The sequence below is a fragment of the Hermetia illucens genome, chromosome 3 (genome assembly GCF_905115235.1).
Source record: "Hermetia illucens chromosome 3, iHerIll2.2.curated.20191125, whole genome shotgun sequence".
Lineage (NCBI taxonomy): Eukaryota > Metazoa > Arthropoda > Insecta > Diptera > Stratiomyidae > Hermetia > Hermetia illucens.
The window spans coordinates 47,424,617-47,441,303 of NC_051851.1; the positions used below are offsets into that span (position 1 = coordinate 47,424,617).

Consider the following 16,687-nt stretch of genomic DNA (forward strand, 5'->3'; position numbering starts at 1 on the left):
GCGATTTTTTGCTAATTCTTTTACTATTCTCCCTGTAATATAGTTCGTAGCCAGGATCTTTAACAGGGATCATATTGATTTTCTGACATAATGGGGTTAGGTTCGTAGACCCTTATGTATCCAAAATAAATTTATGACGATTAAGTTAAAAATAAAATCCAAGTACATTGACTGAAAACTAGCTGAGGTAGAGCGCCCACTAATTTGAAAAACGTTACCCCGAAAAAGATAGATTCGAAATTTCGTGTCTTTGTTACGTGGTAAGGTGACTCTGATTGTAAGTAAATGAAAATTATTAAAATGAAACTCAGAAAATTTTAGAAATTCAATACCGTTAAAGGTTTGTTATCCCTTAAACACCGGATTCAATTAAACAATGTATAACTTAATCGAGATGGTGGTAGGAACAGTTAGACAGATCTTTGTTTTGGGTTCAAACCCGAGAACAGTCTCTCATGTTCTAATGTATAGTATGTATCATGTCTTTCAATCAGCTTAGAGCGTCTCAATTTTTAATAAAAAAATAAGAGCATAGCTGACTTAAATGAAAAGATAAGAAACTAAGTAAATTAGTTCAGGGGGTATATGTAATTGCACATTTGCATATTAGCCGGAGTCATGTGCGCTTTTATTCATATCTGCCTTCAGTGAATCTGTAATAAGAAACTCAAAAAGACAAACTACAATACATACTATATTATTTTCGCAGCAACGAACATTTATATTCTGTGAGAGCGCAGACTCAATCCAGAGTCTAGGAGTACGAAAAGATGTTATTAAGATACTTTTCCGGATTGGCTGATTTCGAGGGCCGGACTCCGAAAACGGAGCGTCGTGTTTCAGCTCGATTCTCAAGTTGATAAAGAAACTGTGATTTTCCCATTTGGTCACTAGCTAAGCTACCTACCATAAATACAGTTCAATTTGTATATTCGATTCAGTATTACGTTAAACGTTCTGCGGGTGTACATATTTCTGAAGGAACTAGTTGCTCTGTCCATTGAAGCTGCTAGCGACTTGACGAAGTACCAATAATAGCGCATAGTGACATTGAATTTCAAGTGTGAGTATGTATTATCAATAATGTTTATCATTTGGTGCGATTTGTAGATTGTATTTTGATGAAAACTAAAAAAAGCCATCGTAAAAGTTGTACGCGTATGTCCAATATCGAATGTTTCGAGTGGAGTCTGTCGTCAGTGGTATCGTCAGTGTTTGATAAAAATAGAAGTGTCGGAAGAAGATATTTTTAATTGTTAACACGTGTTATATCCGATGCATAGGGGGTGGAATCCCATTGATAGAGATTGCCTTAATCAAAATAAAATTATCTGAGTTCCAACAAATGAATTCCTTCAAGTGATATTTTTCGTATCGCGACCGGTGGATTGTTGCCCATTGTGAGTAAATTGGATTGTTTCTTGGACCGGTGTCGAATTTTGTGATAAGATTAATCTGAAGGCGATTGTTGTTAATCCTTTGGCGATTTTGTATATTTTAATTTTAATAAGTAGTCAAATTTTGGTTCTCTACAATTTTTTTAACTCGTGAGAACTATTTTCGACACTTTTTAGATTTGTGAGATAAAAAAGAAACGTATGGACAATATTCAAATTGTTATAGGTTCAATTCTTGCTGCTGGGACATTGGTGATGAATTCCTTTGTATTTACTTGCATATTATGACAAATAAGGCATCCTTTAGTAGTTGGTAGAAAACTTATGAGAGGAATTGTGATGTCGTGTATTTGCCGACATTATTATTAGCTGCGTAAATTTTACACGAACAATTGTTTAATGCTAAGTCGGCTTTCGTGGAATAGATTTAGATAAAGTAAGCAAAATCGCTCAATAATCTCCACGCTCATTTGGGCTGAAGGGGGTATGTATTGCTAATAATTGCGTGCAATTAAATTATGTGAGATGTATTGTGCAACAATTTGCCTTCTTCAAATGTTTTTTTTCTAATTCCTTTTTAGTGAATCACTAATTGAAACGCCAAAGTTGTTTGCTGTGGAAGCGTTTGCGGAACTATATATTTTTGTATAATTTCTGTATGACTTTACGGGAGTTTGAGGATATCCAAGAAAGCTGGAAGTGATTTTGTTGTAAATTATCTAGTTTACATTTTTCTTTCTTTCATTTGTGCCACTTCTCCATAGCGTCAAAATCTTCTAATTTCTCGAATCAGAGGTTTATTTCTTTGTTCACGTGTTTTCTTTCGAAAGCGCGGATCGTTCTATTGCAAATAAACGAAATCTCCTAAATTCTATTACACCAGGTTGTGAAAATATCGCCATAACGGACGATGTGTTCACATTTGCGAAATTCTTTACCTTCATGAAGGTTTTATAAAAGTCTTGAAGAAATAATGCACTTGAAATTAAAAACAAACATTTTCTAAATAAAATGAGAGATACAGATACTAGTCTGTTTGTCTTTCAGTCCAGTCTATGGCTTTATGTTTCTATCTCTTCAAGATACCAAAATTATGCCTATTTGGCAGTATCCTCTTTAAATTCGGCATCATCGCATGCAGATTATGGATTTCATTCCCGTCTTGGGTATCTTTTTATGAGCAATGATAATAAAACTGGTTACCTTTGAGGAAAATGCTTGCAATAAGTCTATTGCTCCTTGAGTGGAAGAATTTATTCTATCCCTCTGTATTGCAGCCCTATCCTTTAGAACGCTTAAAGGAGTGCCAGGTATCAATATTGAAGCATAAAACCAGTATTTTCTATTAACCCTTAACTACAGACGTCCGATTGTACAAACGTTATATCAGACCTCGGGTATTTTTTAAACAAACAAACTTAAAATATAATAACTCTAAATAAAAAATAGGGCATTAGAAACAAGAAGTAAACATTTAAGAAAAACCCTCCAAGGGATAGTGTATTGAAAAAAAATAAGTTGCAAACTCATTGCAAATTCTATCGGTGCACTGTAGACGTATTAGGATTCTACACATTACGCAAATATGTGTTGTTTTTCTCTCTTTTTTCAGTGGACACTTTCTACAGGTTTCAACATTTGGAGCATCAACGACATAATATAGAGTTTCCATTTGGCGTATACGCTGCAGAGAAAACCTAATGTCATTGCGAATGCGCACATTTTGAAACCTGCATTTCATTCCTGGGGCTACCAATATCATTCCTAATTGTTTGCCAAAATCATAACGGCCCTTTTTTAAGGTTTTGTGTTCATCGATTTCGGCATACACCAGAAGTTGGGCATTCGTTTCTTGGGTACAATACGGCGTGGCATGAAAGCGTCACATGCTTTTTGTATCATTTCGAGAACCTGCGACGCCTTTTCTTTTGCGTTTCCCATCGGCATCGCTTCCTGCAGAAGTATTGCCTCGAAAATATCCTTGTCAAGTTTTTTGTAAAATTTTTTTAAAATCTTCAATATTTCAGTAAATTTTCATTAATTTTAGAAGCAACCTTGTTTATTTGAGCTAACATTTCATCTCACACACATGACCACACGACCATCACGAAAAATTCATTACACTGGAAATTAAAGGGGGTCTCCCCGAAAACTTATTCGATACAAAATTAAAGGCACAAAAGGTTATATACACGTGTAATAACTAGATCTTCTAAGTGATCGGATGCCGTTTATCGATTAAAATTATCTGAAAATATTTCTGTATGAAACATTGTTTGTAAATTTGCTGGATTTATTTTTAAAATGCTATTTAGAAGAAAAGGAGGAAGGAAACAACAGTTGAAAAGCGAAAAATTATTGTTAAGCTTGTTTGTGAAAGGAAAACTAAAACTTATCGCGAAGTTAGTAGAATCGTTGGGAGATCATTTTCATCGGTAAGAACAATTATAAACAAATGGAAAAATGACATTAGGATTTGATGTTTTGAAGTTTGATAAATAGACCTGGTAGGGATCGATGAAGGCTATTAACGCCTCTCGATGAACGGTATATTCAACAGCACATCAATAAAGAACCAAAAAAGTCATTCTCAGAAACTACTTAACCGGAAAATCTGAAAAAGTCAGGAGGCTGCCACTATATGGCGCCTAGGCTCCGAAATTCCCTCCTTACCGATATCTATTCAAATAAAGCTAACAATCGTATATTACTATAATTTTTAGTAATTGACAGGAAAACCCCCCTTAAGTTCACCCTAGAACCACGAAATATAGGCAATATAGGCTACAGTATAGAGCATGATCTTGCCAAATTTGGTGAAAATCGCACTATTACTCACAAAGTTATACTAGGTCAAAGCTGTCGCTTCTGTGCAAATTCAAGGCAATGAATGTCAATATCACTTGAAAGTGGATATTTTCACATAATATATGCATATATTACGTGCTACATATTAATGGGACAAAAGCGCACTCAAATCTCTTTAAAAAAGAAATACACAAAACCTTTCATACCTGAAGCATCTAGCTTTCGGTTTCCCGACTTGTTTGATTTTTTTTTGTTCTTAGTCTTTATATCATACTTACATGTAAATGTAAATGAACTTAACAAGTCGGGAAACCGGAAGCTGGACGCTTCAGGTACGAAAGCTTTTGTGTATTTCTTAGTACGTAGCACGTAATGTATCCATATATTATGTGAGAGTATCCACTTTCGGGTGATATTGACATTCCTAGGCTTCAATTTTCAAAGAAGCAACAACTTTGATGTATTATAACTTTGTTAGTAATAATGCGATTTCCACCAAGCTTGGTGAGATCATGCTCTATATTATACAATATATCGTTGCAAAATTGTGGTGCTAGCATGAACTTAAGGGGGGTTTTGCAGCCAATTACTAAAAATTATAGTAATATACTATTATTAACTTTATTTGTACAGATATCGGTATGGAAGGTGTTTCGGAGCAAAGCCACTGTATAGTGGCAACCTCCTAATTTTTTTTTCAGATTTTTAGGTTTGGTAGTATCTGAGAATGGCCTCCTTAAAGGAATGATCACTTTCAACCCCCCGCACTCACCACCTTTCTAACAAATGTCAAAACTAACAACGGTTTCGAAAATTACTAACCTTTAATTTGATACCCCACATGACTATATTTGATGAAAAAAAAATTTACTCCCCCCTTTTGCATGTATGGGGACCCCCTCTTAAATTCGTCGTAAGAGGATGTAACTTACTATATGCGTGAACTGTGAACGTTCCCACCTTTCTACCAAAGTTGGTGTCAATCGCTATAACTGTCTCCGAGGAAAATGAGTGTGTCGGACAGACAAACAGTAAACCGATTTTAATAAGGTTTTGTGTTTACACAAAACCTTAAAAACTATTTAATTTGCCGCCAAGTTCTAATGTAGTATGATCCAAAGCAATAAATTACCACTTATGCCTTCAATTTTGTGAGCATCTGTATCTATTCCATATTTCCAGATTTCAATTTTGTTCACCATACATAAATTGTACAAGTCACTCGATGTTCGATCATGTCGGTAGGGAGAGTGTGTTGACCAGCCAAGTGTGTATAATGGTTTTGTTAATATTTATCTTCAGTCCAACTCTGCTTATCTTCTTCTACAAATACAGAACCATCTAACGATTCGGTGAGAGCACATATAACCAACGTGATCCAGATGTTTGACAGAGGTTGACATAAGGTCGAAACATAACAGCGGAATGACTGCGTGCGTGCGGAGTGAGAGAGTTGTCAAATGAAGTTGATTACACGGACTTGAATCAAGCAATACTCAACAAGTCCGGTGCGCAATGCGGTAAGCACAAAAGTTCGAAAAATTGAATTTTTCCGATGCGTGACAGATCATAGTTTGTTGATAGTTCACGTCATTTGTAACGTGCTTGCGCTTTTCGTTTTCGACAGTTTTTGTTGAATGCAATTAAATTGAATGAATTCGTTTTCAGAAGTGCGGAAGGTACTATTCGGGTTGCATGTGATAATTATTAATGTCACTTGCATTAGTCCCGTCGCTTCTATTCATAAAAATTGAATTTCAGTCCGTTTGAATTGTATAAATTTCATAACATAAAATATAGGAATATGCATACACTAATTGTATAAACTTGAAGATTATATGCAATGCCGTGATTTTGTGCGTGGACAATCAACCTGCATGCATATTTTATGTTATTAGAATCATACAATTGATGTCGCTGAGTGCACTTACCTCCGGTTTAAATTCAATTTTGATGAATTAAAGCTTTGGAACTAGCAAGTGACATTCCTAGTTGGCACTTGCAACCCAAACCGAATTCATGTAAATTAATTATATTCAAAAGTAACAGCCGAACACGAAAAACGCCGCTAAATTGCAAATGATGTAATCTGTCATCAGGACGAGCATTGCCGGCGTGGAGGGAACTTTGCCGACCTTGTACAGTGCGTGCGGTCTGCAGCTTCTCTTGTCCGCATTCCGAACGCATCGCAATTTGTTTCCCCCATAGTCTATTGGCCTCCTCCGCATGCCCTAGCCAAGACAGCATTAAGCACGCCACCGATAGCAAAAATTATTCGTGACCCTCTGTGTTGAGTATTCTAGATAAACTGGTCACGTTATCGAAGGCTTTCTCAAAATCAATGAAGAGCAGGTGGAGCAGTGATTTAAATTCTATTATATAAACTGTTCCATAATAATCGGTGTGGTGTTCAAATGGTTGTTACAGGGGGATCCAAAGCGGAAACCAGTCTACTCTCTATCGACCAAGTTTTCGAGGTGTTCTTTAGTGCTTTCCAGGATAAGTTTGGCTAACATCTTGGCGACAGCACGAAGCGCGTATATACTCCCCCAGACGCTACACTCAATAATAGTTCCTCCTTCAGAATTCAGAAAGATTTCAGATTCCCAGGACTTACGAATGAGTGGATATAGCAAATCTGCATACACTACAGGGACTGCATGGAAAAGTGAACCAGAAAGACCTTCAAGGCGGACGGGCAGGACGGTTTACTATACTTAAGCATGTTGATGACAAAGATAATTTCACTTCTGTTTTGAAGAGAGTTTGTATTATTTACGCAGGTGGAAAATTTTCCAAATACTGGTTGACAGGCCCCATCAAGTAGACGTTCCGCATTGAATTTGGGAAGCAATAGCTCCTAGCTATGTTGGACTTAGGACACCTGCAAAGTTGTCGCTCATTTGTCTTAAGATGGTTAAATTTGCTGTCGAAACTTAACCGGTAGCAGCGTCAACTATAGGAACTTAAGACAATACTTCCACCAACACGGCAAGATTACACAAAATTCCTAAATATTCTCTCATTAATAACGAGTAACACACATCCGAAGCCGAACGCTAAAGATTGAGCGAAAGACGAAGCACTGAGGGAAAGTCGAATTAAGTTCAACATAGTCCACTCGGTACATTCTCATACTATTGAAGAAACTTTAAGATTATTGAAGTCCAACATAGGGCCTATACCTTGTTCTCCTGCACAGTAACGGAAAACAAATGAGGGTAAGCGACGAAACTATAAAAGTTACCGCTACCAGCACTGTAACGAGCTGAAAAACAAATTCACTGACAAAAGAAAGAACACCGATTGATTTACTCCTTGTATAGCCAGCAATAAATTTGTGGGCTTTTCTTAATATGTTATCTACGCACAGCGACTTTTGCCTTATAATCACAAAACCCACACTGCAATCAGAACAACGTCACCTAAATGTTGGTGTTGAGGTATCATATTCCATATTTTAGACAAAATAACGACGGACCTAAAGCAATTATTATAATACGTTCAGCTATGTCATTACCTACCTTTACTAATTGTGCGACGCCTTCGATGTCCGATCAAATAGGATGACAGTTCAAATTGAGAACCTTGGTTTCTTTTGTTATTTGTCTGCATTTCGATTCTCCCTTTTCTCCAATTCAATTCAATTGATGAAGGTCGATAGCTGGATAATACAACAAGCAGATACCATCAACGTATTTGAGTTATTTAAAGAAAGGTGTAATGGCTCATTGAATTAACTATTCATCATCCTTCAGTGTTTTCCAACCATCCGCCGCTGCTCTGATAATAGCTTTTAGTTTCTTTCTCTCATTTTTTCACAGAAGGTGATCTACAGTGAAACGTAGGGGAGTGAGGGTTCAAAATATGACCCTCAAAAAGTGTAACAAGTCTCGTTCTCAGAACTAAACCAACCGAAAATTCACAATGGTGCATCTAAACGAAATCTAGGCCTCAAAATACACCCCGCTCTGATATCTGCTCAAAACAAGTTAACAATCGTATATAAGCATATTTTAGAAATTTAGCCGGAAACTTGTCTTCAGTTTATGCTAGAACTACACGTGCATAAGGGATAACATAAGGCATAACTTTGGGAAGTTTGACGAAAATCCAACTATTATTAACAAAGTTATAGAAGGTGAAACTTTTACATTTTGTCTTAATTCCGGGCATTCTAAAACGTGTTTGACGTCATCATAACATATTAATTCGTCAATACCGCAATAAAGTGAGCTCGCATGAATGGGAGGTCACAGGGAAACATTTCGTTTTAGTTTTTTAATCATTTATATATCAATATCAATTACTTTAGACAGACATGTGCATGTATCTATATGTGTATATGTACATGAAGCTTTGGGGTAGTGCCTAATTCAGATAGATATATTTGTACATTGAGCAAGCGGTGTTTAATATAAGCATACTTTAATTTATATACATGCTTATAGAATACAGTAGTCGATAATAGGTAATGTTTGTTTGTTTAGCGTGGACATAATATCTACGTCTGTAATATGTACGTATATCTTGTAGTTTGCAAAAAAATATGAAAGAATATTTTGGCTTTTGGAATGGAATGGAATGGAAAAATGTACGTATAAAGTTTCGAACCTAAAATGAACACAAAACATTTATACCTGAAGCGCCAGCGAGGAACAGATTGTATCTGCATATTATGCTAACTTATCCTTAATATTTGAGTGTGAGTAGTAAATTGATATTGTTAATAACACTTCCTACCAGAAATATCCCACAATACTTCTATTTACGATTCTATCAATGGCACTTCAATTAACCTCAATCTTTCAGCAATGTGAACATAATTGCACCATCGTGTAGAATTACTCACTGTCCATCTGATTGTACATAGGGCGAGCAATGTTTAGCATGACAACAATAAAAATAAATGTTTTTATTTGTAACAATCTGAAGGCTAATTTGCTTAGCAAGACACTGACGGGAAAATGTTCTTTTTGATTTAATTTTAAAATCAAACTCTGTAAAGAAACAAGAAACTCTTCAGACGCTGCGTCACCTCCGTCCTGGGAGCATCGTAACCCAATGTGGCAACAAGTGGAAACGCCCCTTTATATAATCGCAAAAACACGACAAGATTGCGAATTATATTCCATTAAACCGCCGATAATTCGAGTCTAAGCTAGGCTAAAGCTAGGTTATTGTTTGGAATATAGGGGATCCTAAGTCCACATCCACATGATGTTGGACCGGACCACAAGAAAATAAATTTTAATAATTGTGGATTTCAGCAAAGCTTGAAATTGGAGGTAAAGGGAGTCATAACATCAACAACAGCCAATACAGGTACAAACATTGTACGAAGTGACTTTATGGTCAAAATAACTCAAAAAAATAGAAACCGTTGATATGGGGTTACTAAGTTGAATAATTTTAGGAAAAAAGTCGTGGATATCCTAATATCTAATCATTTTCAATGTTCTATCTTTTTCAGATTTTTGCAGTCATGCCACACACAAATGGACTTACAAACGAGTAATAATAGATATTTAGATATTCACGAAAACATTCAACTGCAACAGTTCTATCATTACAGGTTACCAAATCCGTACCTCAAAAATTTAGACAATGATGTTTTGTATCACTTGGGTTTTTCGAAAAAGGATGATCTGAAGAAATTATTTGGTGATGTTAAGGTAAGTGTCAATTTCAACGGGAAAAGTGCTTGCACAAGTAGTTAGTTTGCTTGTTGTTTGTTAATGTTCCTTTTTTGCGTCTCCAGATTTTAGTAAATAAATAAATTCTGCCTACGGCATAGATACTTTTGTCAGTAGCAAAATTCTTGAAGAATTACTCTAAGATATCTATTTTGTAGAAAACACAATTGCTTTTCTGTCAATCTTCAGTATATATGGATACCATCGTCCAATAAAGCCAGTTAGAAACAAAGCGGTTCCGACCGATCAACAAAGACTATCTGAGAAAATTCCCCGAAATAACATCATATATTATATTTAGTAGTTAAAGGTTGTTGTTAAAGTAGTAAACTCATCAATTTCGATGGGATTTAATTTTCCACAAACCCGTCAAAATAGAACGCAAATTCTGTCAATAGGAAAATATACAAAGGTGACACCGTGGATCTCTTTCTCGCTGGCAGTATCTATTTATTACATCATCCAAGTTAATATAGTGCTGATAATAGTCTACACTTCACAGAAGCTATTCAATGTAATGTTTGTATTATCCTGATAAGCTTATGTAGCATTTGTCACCTGATTTTATTGCACATTTTCTCATGGAGAAAGCTAAATATTCAAGTAATTAATTATATTGAAAATATATTAGCAGTAATTAATGTGTCTGGAGGTCATTGCCTGAATTCAAGATAAAAACATTCGATGGCATGGATAATATCATGAAATGGGTGATATTTCTCTAATAATGGAATTTATGAACGAAACAATGCCGTATTTTAGAGTATCTCGCGAATTTCCACTTCCTTTTGATCTTATTGATAACATTACCACAACATTCATATATTATTTACTGGAATTTAATAAGTTGAGGGGAAATGACCTGCCATTTTTAAGGTTTTGTTAAAAACTTTCTGTCTGTCTGTCTCTCACACGCACTTTTCTCAGGAACGACTGTACCGATTGATACGAAATTTGCTGGGAACGTGGGAACTGTGAACTCAAAACATGCAGTGAATTACATTGTTGCACCTTGAATTTAAAGGGGCTCCTCTAGACACGTGAAAAATGAGTGTAATTTTCCTTTCACCGAATATGGCCCCGTGGGGTATCAAATGAAAGGTCTCGATTAGTGCTTTCAGAAGAAGATACAGTAAGATCCCGATAATTCGTATGGCCAAGGGACTGACGTTTTGGCTTCGGGATTGCCAATTGTCGGGAGGGCGAAATAAAGGAAATTAATTCGGGGGACCAGCAAATTTTTACGAATTACCCGGAAATACGAAAAATAGGTGTACGAATTATCGGGATTCCTCCGTATTAGTTTATACAACGGTTGCAGAGGAGAAGAATGCAGTGATCCGAAAGGGGTCAATTATTTTAAGGACCTGTCGGATTCTGCTTTTCTCCGTTCATCACTCTTAAACATATTCCTTGCTGGGATCGTGCTTTTCAAGTTAGAATATGTGGTGGAGCGAACAACTTGCGTGCACGCAAGTGCGAATCGTGTTAGCCTCGACATCGAAAAACAAGGGAACGCTTTGAGAAACATTTGAAATTGATTGATGTATTCGACGTTGGGCTCGACTGGACTATAAACTGCACCTCATTTTCGATAGAGAAATGAACGTCTTCTATATATTTCAATATCTGCTTAAAATAATTAGCTGCGTGCATCGCGTTGCGCCTACTCAAAATCACTATAAACCATAGGGAACACAAACTTTTCAGCCTGCGAATCATCAGCTATCAACACAAAATAACGTCAGTAGAAACCATCAACAACATCGACATCGCTGCCGTTTTCGTTGGCCAGCCAGTATTCCAAGGGAAAATCACCCGGACCTGGAATTTTGGAAGAATACTAAGCGAATCAAAATCATGACTTCAGATTACACCCATTCTGCTGAAACCTGCAGTCAAATCGAACTGAATGAAAAGACTAAGAAATGTACTAGCCCTGCAATTTCTCACCCAACAAATCAGACTTGCTGGGAGCTCTGGCGACTGCTACACAAAATGCAGCACCACGTCGCCTGACAATCTACAACCCCTTGAGCCGGCACAACTACCTGGTCTGAAGTTTCAATTCTTCTCGCATCACAAGTTAACGCCGCAAACGGCAGCAAATTTTTCGTCGATGCGCACGTATGGCTACAAGCAGGCAGACTTGAGTTTGAGACTTCGGCGAACGTTTTCTTGATGCTTTATAATCGCGGACATCAGTATACCTATCTTCCCTTTTCCTGTGCCACGATGGTTTGCTAGTGGATATTCATAATAGGTCGCTCATTGATCCCACAACTTCCCTTAGGTCATCAGAAAAACTCTCATCCTGCTCACTTAGCACTCTTTCCATCGATTTTGAATACGTTACCGATATATGTATTCGCGCACTTCTTCAAAAATACTGCAATATCACTACCGAGCGTAGTTTCTCTAAGCCCGTTAAACATGATGTTCGGCACCACATCAATACTACTGGCTCCCCACTTTTCTCTAAGGTCCGTCCATTGCCACCGCAGAAGCTCGCAGTTGCATGGAAAGAAATCGAAGAACTCCTTAAGCAGGGTATTTGCAGACCTTTAGACAGTTCTTGGTCTTCGCCATTACAAATGGTCTTTAAATCCAATGGCGAATGGAGACCTTGTGGCGACTACAGACGTCTAAATGCTCAAACCATACCAAACCACCACCCCATACAACTCATCCACAACTTTGCGCACAACCTTGCTAACTGCCGTTTTTTCTCAACCTTGGCCAACCAAGGCATTCGGTCAATAAAGCGGTTAGTCACCGCGAAGTATTTCTGGTCGTCCATGAACAAGGGCATTAATTCTTGAGCCAGTACATCGCATGCCAGAAGTGCAAAGCATGTGAGGAAATAGGTAGGAGTGTTCCCTCGGTCCACCAAGCGTTTCCACACAATCCACCTCGACATCATTGCCCCTTTGCGAGACTCGCCCGGTTTTAGGTGTTGCCTCACAATCATCGATAGGTTAACGCGGCCCTCGCAATATCTCTGAAAGCAATACTGAACAATATGGTGCAGAAGCCCTCTGTCGAGAATGGACTCTGCGTTTTTGTGTGACGGCAATTATAATCGCCGGCCAGGGAATGCAGTTTGAGTCCTTCCTTTTCTCAGAGTTGGGCAAACTCCTCGGCTTTAAACGCCACCAGCTTACCATGCGCAGTCCAATGGGATGATCGAAAGGTGGTACAGGACGCTGAAGGCTGCTGTAATGACCCAAGACGACCCTTCTTGGTGGCAGGTCCTGCCACTCGAATTTACTGCAAGTCTCGCGGAGCTGATATACGGGGAGAACCCGAGACTCCCCAACGACCCTGTTCTCGACATCAAGGCGGGACTCAACGCTACTAGTCTGCTGCGTCTGCTCAAGGATGCAATGCCAAAGCTAAAGCCACCACCACTTACCAACCACGCGAAAACCGTGGTTGACGTGCCCAGGGTTCTCGAATCGTGGTCGCATGTTCTAATTAGGACGGACGCTCAACGGAAGCCGTTGCAGCCGCCTTATGAGGACTCCTTCGAACTCCCCGAGTAAGGCCGGCATGATTTTAGCCTCAACGTCGGGGGCATGGTCAATCGGGTCTTCTTGGCTCGACTAAAGCCTTTCGTCCAGCAAGAAAATACGACAGGGGCCAGAGGCACGCGACGCGTCCATTTTGACTTAAGTCAGCCGGGTTGAGGGAGTTATCCGTTTGGTTTCTCGCTAAAATTCCCCTTTGATTTTAGCTGGGGGTGGAGTGTTGTGGTGGAGCGAACAACTCGCGTGTCGCAGGCGCGCAAGTGCAACGATGTTGGAATTCGAACGTAAAGTAAGTCAGAGGAGAGAGGTGACTCCTCTCAATTTAATTTATATCATTAATTTTAAATTAAGTTAAAAAAAATAAAATATTAATAATTAATATTAAAATTAAATCAACAAAGTATTTAAATCACAAACGCATGAGCAAAGTAGGCGAGAAATTCAATTTTCTCGCCAAGTTCGGATCCTCATGATTTTCAGTCGAACCCAAATATGTCTGGCCGTTGTCTCTGCTTAGATGTATGTATGCGTATTTATTTTGGAATTTGTAAGGACATGGTGGAGCTGAAGTTATATAAGATGAAACGTGGGACTATGTCATTATAGTCTAGAACTCTACAATTTCATAAGATTTTATGTACGATGAGTGTCTGCACAACTCCATAGAGAGCGGGTTAAAAGGCAAAAGTAGATTGCATCTGAGATTCATTTAGATTTAGAAGCGAATCTGATTAGATAAAAATAAATGTCGAAACGACGATTTTATATGTCCAAAATTCCAGTAATTACCTAGATGACTTACAAGAATTTGTATTTAGTTTGTTTGCACAGGAGGTTCGGCTGATCGCATGCGTGAATTCGCATACTTTATTTATAGCAAGCTGAAAGGAAAACTCCCAGTGGAAGACGAAATTAAGGACCTCGGTGGTGTGGGACATCGATATGCACTCTATAAAGTAAATTTAGTTGAATTTTAATTTGATGAATTTTTTACTTATTCATTTGCCTTTCCTCTTATAGGTGGGCCCCGTCATATCCGTGAGTCATGGGATGGGTTTTGGTTCAATCGGGATTTTGTTACATGAAATGATTAAACTTGTAAGATACGCAGAATGCGATGATCCCATTTTCATTCGAGTTGGAACTTGCGGAGGGATTGGAATACCACCGGGAACTGTAGTCGTAACAGAAGGAGCATTAAATGGTGTGCTGAAAGGTGTACATGAATTTGTAAGTAGAGTAAAGTATCAAATTACATTTTTATCAGAATCGTCCACTCTCTCATTTGATTTAGATAATCTTAGGAAAACGCGTTGAACGTCCTGCAACATTTGATCAAGCATTAGCCCAAAAGATTCAAGAGTGCGCCTTGCCTGCAGACAACTTTAAAATTGTTTTAGGAAAAACAATCGGAACGGATGATTTTTATGAAGGTAATTATAGCAATGGAGACCGCGTTGACCAAAACGGCTCTAAGATTTATTTTCTGATAATACAGGTCAGGGTCGAACAGATGGAGCCATTTGTGACCACAAAATTGAGGAGAAAATGGAATTTTTACAAAAAGTTTTTAAGCTAGGAGTAAGGAACTTTGAAATGGAAGCTCCTGTATTTGGTGCCTTAACACATCATGCTGGAATCAAAGGAGCTATAATATGCGCATCTTTAGTGAATCGTTTGAATGGAGACCAGGTTTCGTTACATTTCAATTTGAATTTAATTCAGTACATAATTTTATTTTGGGCTTTCAGATAACAGCAACTCGAGAGGAAATGCACGATTGGGGTCTCAGAGCACAAGAAATCACGTGGCGCTTCATAGAGAAAACTCTGAAAGACATGGCGCTTATTAGTTGAATATTTTCAGAATTATTACTGCAGCGAATATATTTTTTATTTCTATTGTATGTTAACGTCTTAGTTGAAGATTTAATATTTTCTGATGAAGAATTTTTACTTTTAAATAATGACTAGAATTTCATATCAAAGTAAGTCTACTAAGTTTAAAGGTTATTTATGCTGAGCCTATTATTAGCTTTAGTCGTTATGAGTCGAAAAAGATCGGTATTCACGCCATTGAAGAACTTTTGAAAATTTCAGAGTACAAACAAAGGAAATGAAATACATTATATAAGGTGCCGGGGAAAATATACAAAAAAAAAACTGGCGAACGCTAATAATTCCATATGTAAACCGTATAAGAGGGAAAGAGCGAAAAGCAGCATACAATTTGTTCAGTAAAAAATGTTGAAAATTACGAAATAACGTGCAATTCAGGTGAAAAGGTTTTAATATTTTAATATCGATATCATCTCGGTAAATAGATGAAGTTGGCGGCGAAAATAGAGATTGATTACGTGCTTAAGACAGAAAAAGAAACAACAATCACTATGAATGATATTGTATGGAAAATATTGAAAATATTCCATAGATAAATAAAATTGCCAAAATGACAAATTGATTAATTTCTTACGTTCCTAAAACGAAAGTAGATATCATATGTAGCGCAATTACGAAAAATCCAGCGAAAGGTCCACCAAATTATTATAATTCCTACCATAGGTCATCTGAAGGAGCTGTCACACTCCAATGCCACGATCGACAATGAAATTCCTCGATGAATGACATCCTCAATTGATGTTTCTCCTGCCTCGGGTAGTCATGAGGTGGAGTCTTTGCGGTTCCGTCTTACCTAACATTCTCAGGTCACATAGATGAAGGACGCTAGGCCTAATTGATAGTGAAGAAGCTATCTTACTTGACGTTGATTAATGGAGAATAGGCTACAAAATGATACACCGGCTTCTTTGTCTCGGACGGCATATGCGCAAAAGATTGTCAGGGACTTATCTGCAAGCAGCGGAATATCTAATTTGCCTAGTCTGCCCTATGGACGAGTTTGGAGTATGATCCATGCCAAATAGGTAAAGCATGCAATCACCTCACCGCCGAGTTATGGTGCTCTTGGGTTTGTTCCGAGAATGCAAAATTTTGAACAGAAAAATGTGAAGTATAGAAAATAGATGTAGAACTCAATTTTAATCAAAATAAAATCGATTAAATGGAATATACTTGTGACAAAGCAAGGATAACGCCGAATACAGGAAGTCCATCGCATACTTCCGCTCTGCTGGCCATTTGCGTCAGCTATTCGGTAGTCTCTTTGTCGAGCCGAAACTAAAGAATGGCCGCAGTTTTTTCAATTTACGAATGCCTTTATGTAGATTCCTTTATTATGTCCGTAATTATCACACATT

The 16,687-nt window shown here is 37.7% G+C and overlaps 1 protein-coding gene across 4 annotated transcripts; it reads left to right on the top strand.

Moving 5' to 3' along the window:
- Window positions 1–844: 844 nt before the first annotated feature.
- LOC119652689 (uridine phosphorylase 2-like) lies at window positions 845–15,880 on the top strand. Of its 4 annotated transcripts, none has more exons than XM_038056964.1 (8): window positions 845–1,067; window positions 9,679–9,719; window positions 9,781–9,880; window positions 14,250–14,387; window positions 14,452–14,661; window positions 14,726–14,864; window positions 14,930–15,123; window positions 15,183–15,880. In XM_038056964.1, the coding sequence occupies exons 2-8, from the start codon at window positions 9,691–9,693 to the stop codon at window positions 15,285–15,287; spliced, it is 915 nt and encodes a 304-aa protein (XP_037912892.1). In that variant the 5' UTR covers window positions 845–1,067; window positions 9,679–9,690; the 3' UTR covers window positions 15,288–15,880. The 4 variants fall into 4 exon arrangements, with proteins under 4 accessions (XP_037912892.1, XP_037912893.1, XP_037912891.1 ...); XM_038056965.1 differs by having other exon boundaries at window positions 845–1,063; window positions 9,662–9,719; XM_038056963.1 differs by having other exon boundaries at window positions 848–1,063.
- Window positions 15,881–16,687: the final 807 nt, after the last annotated feature.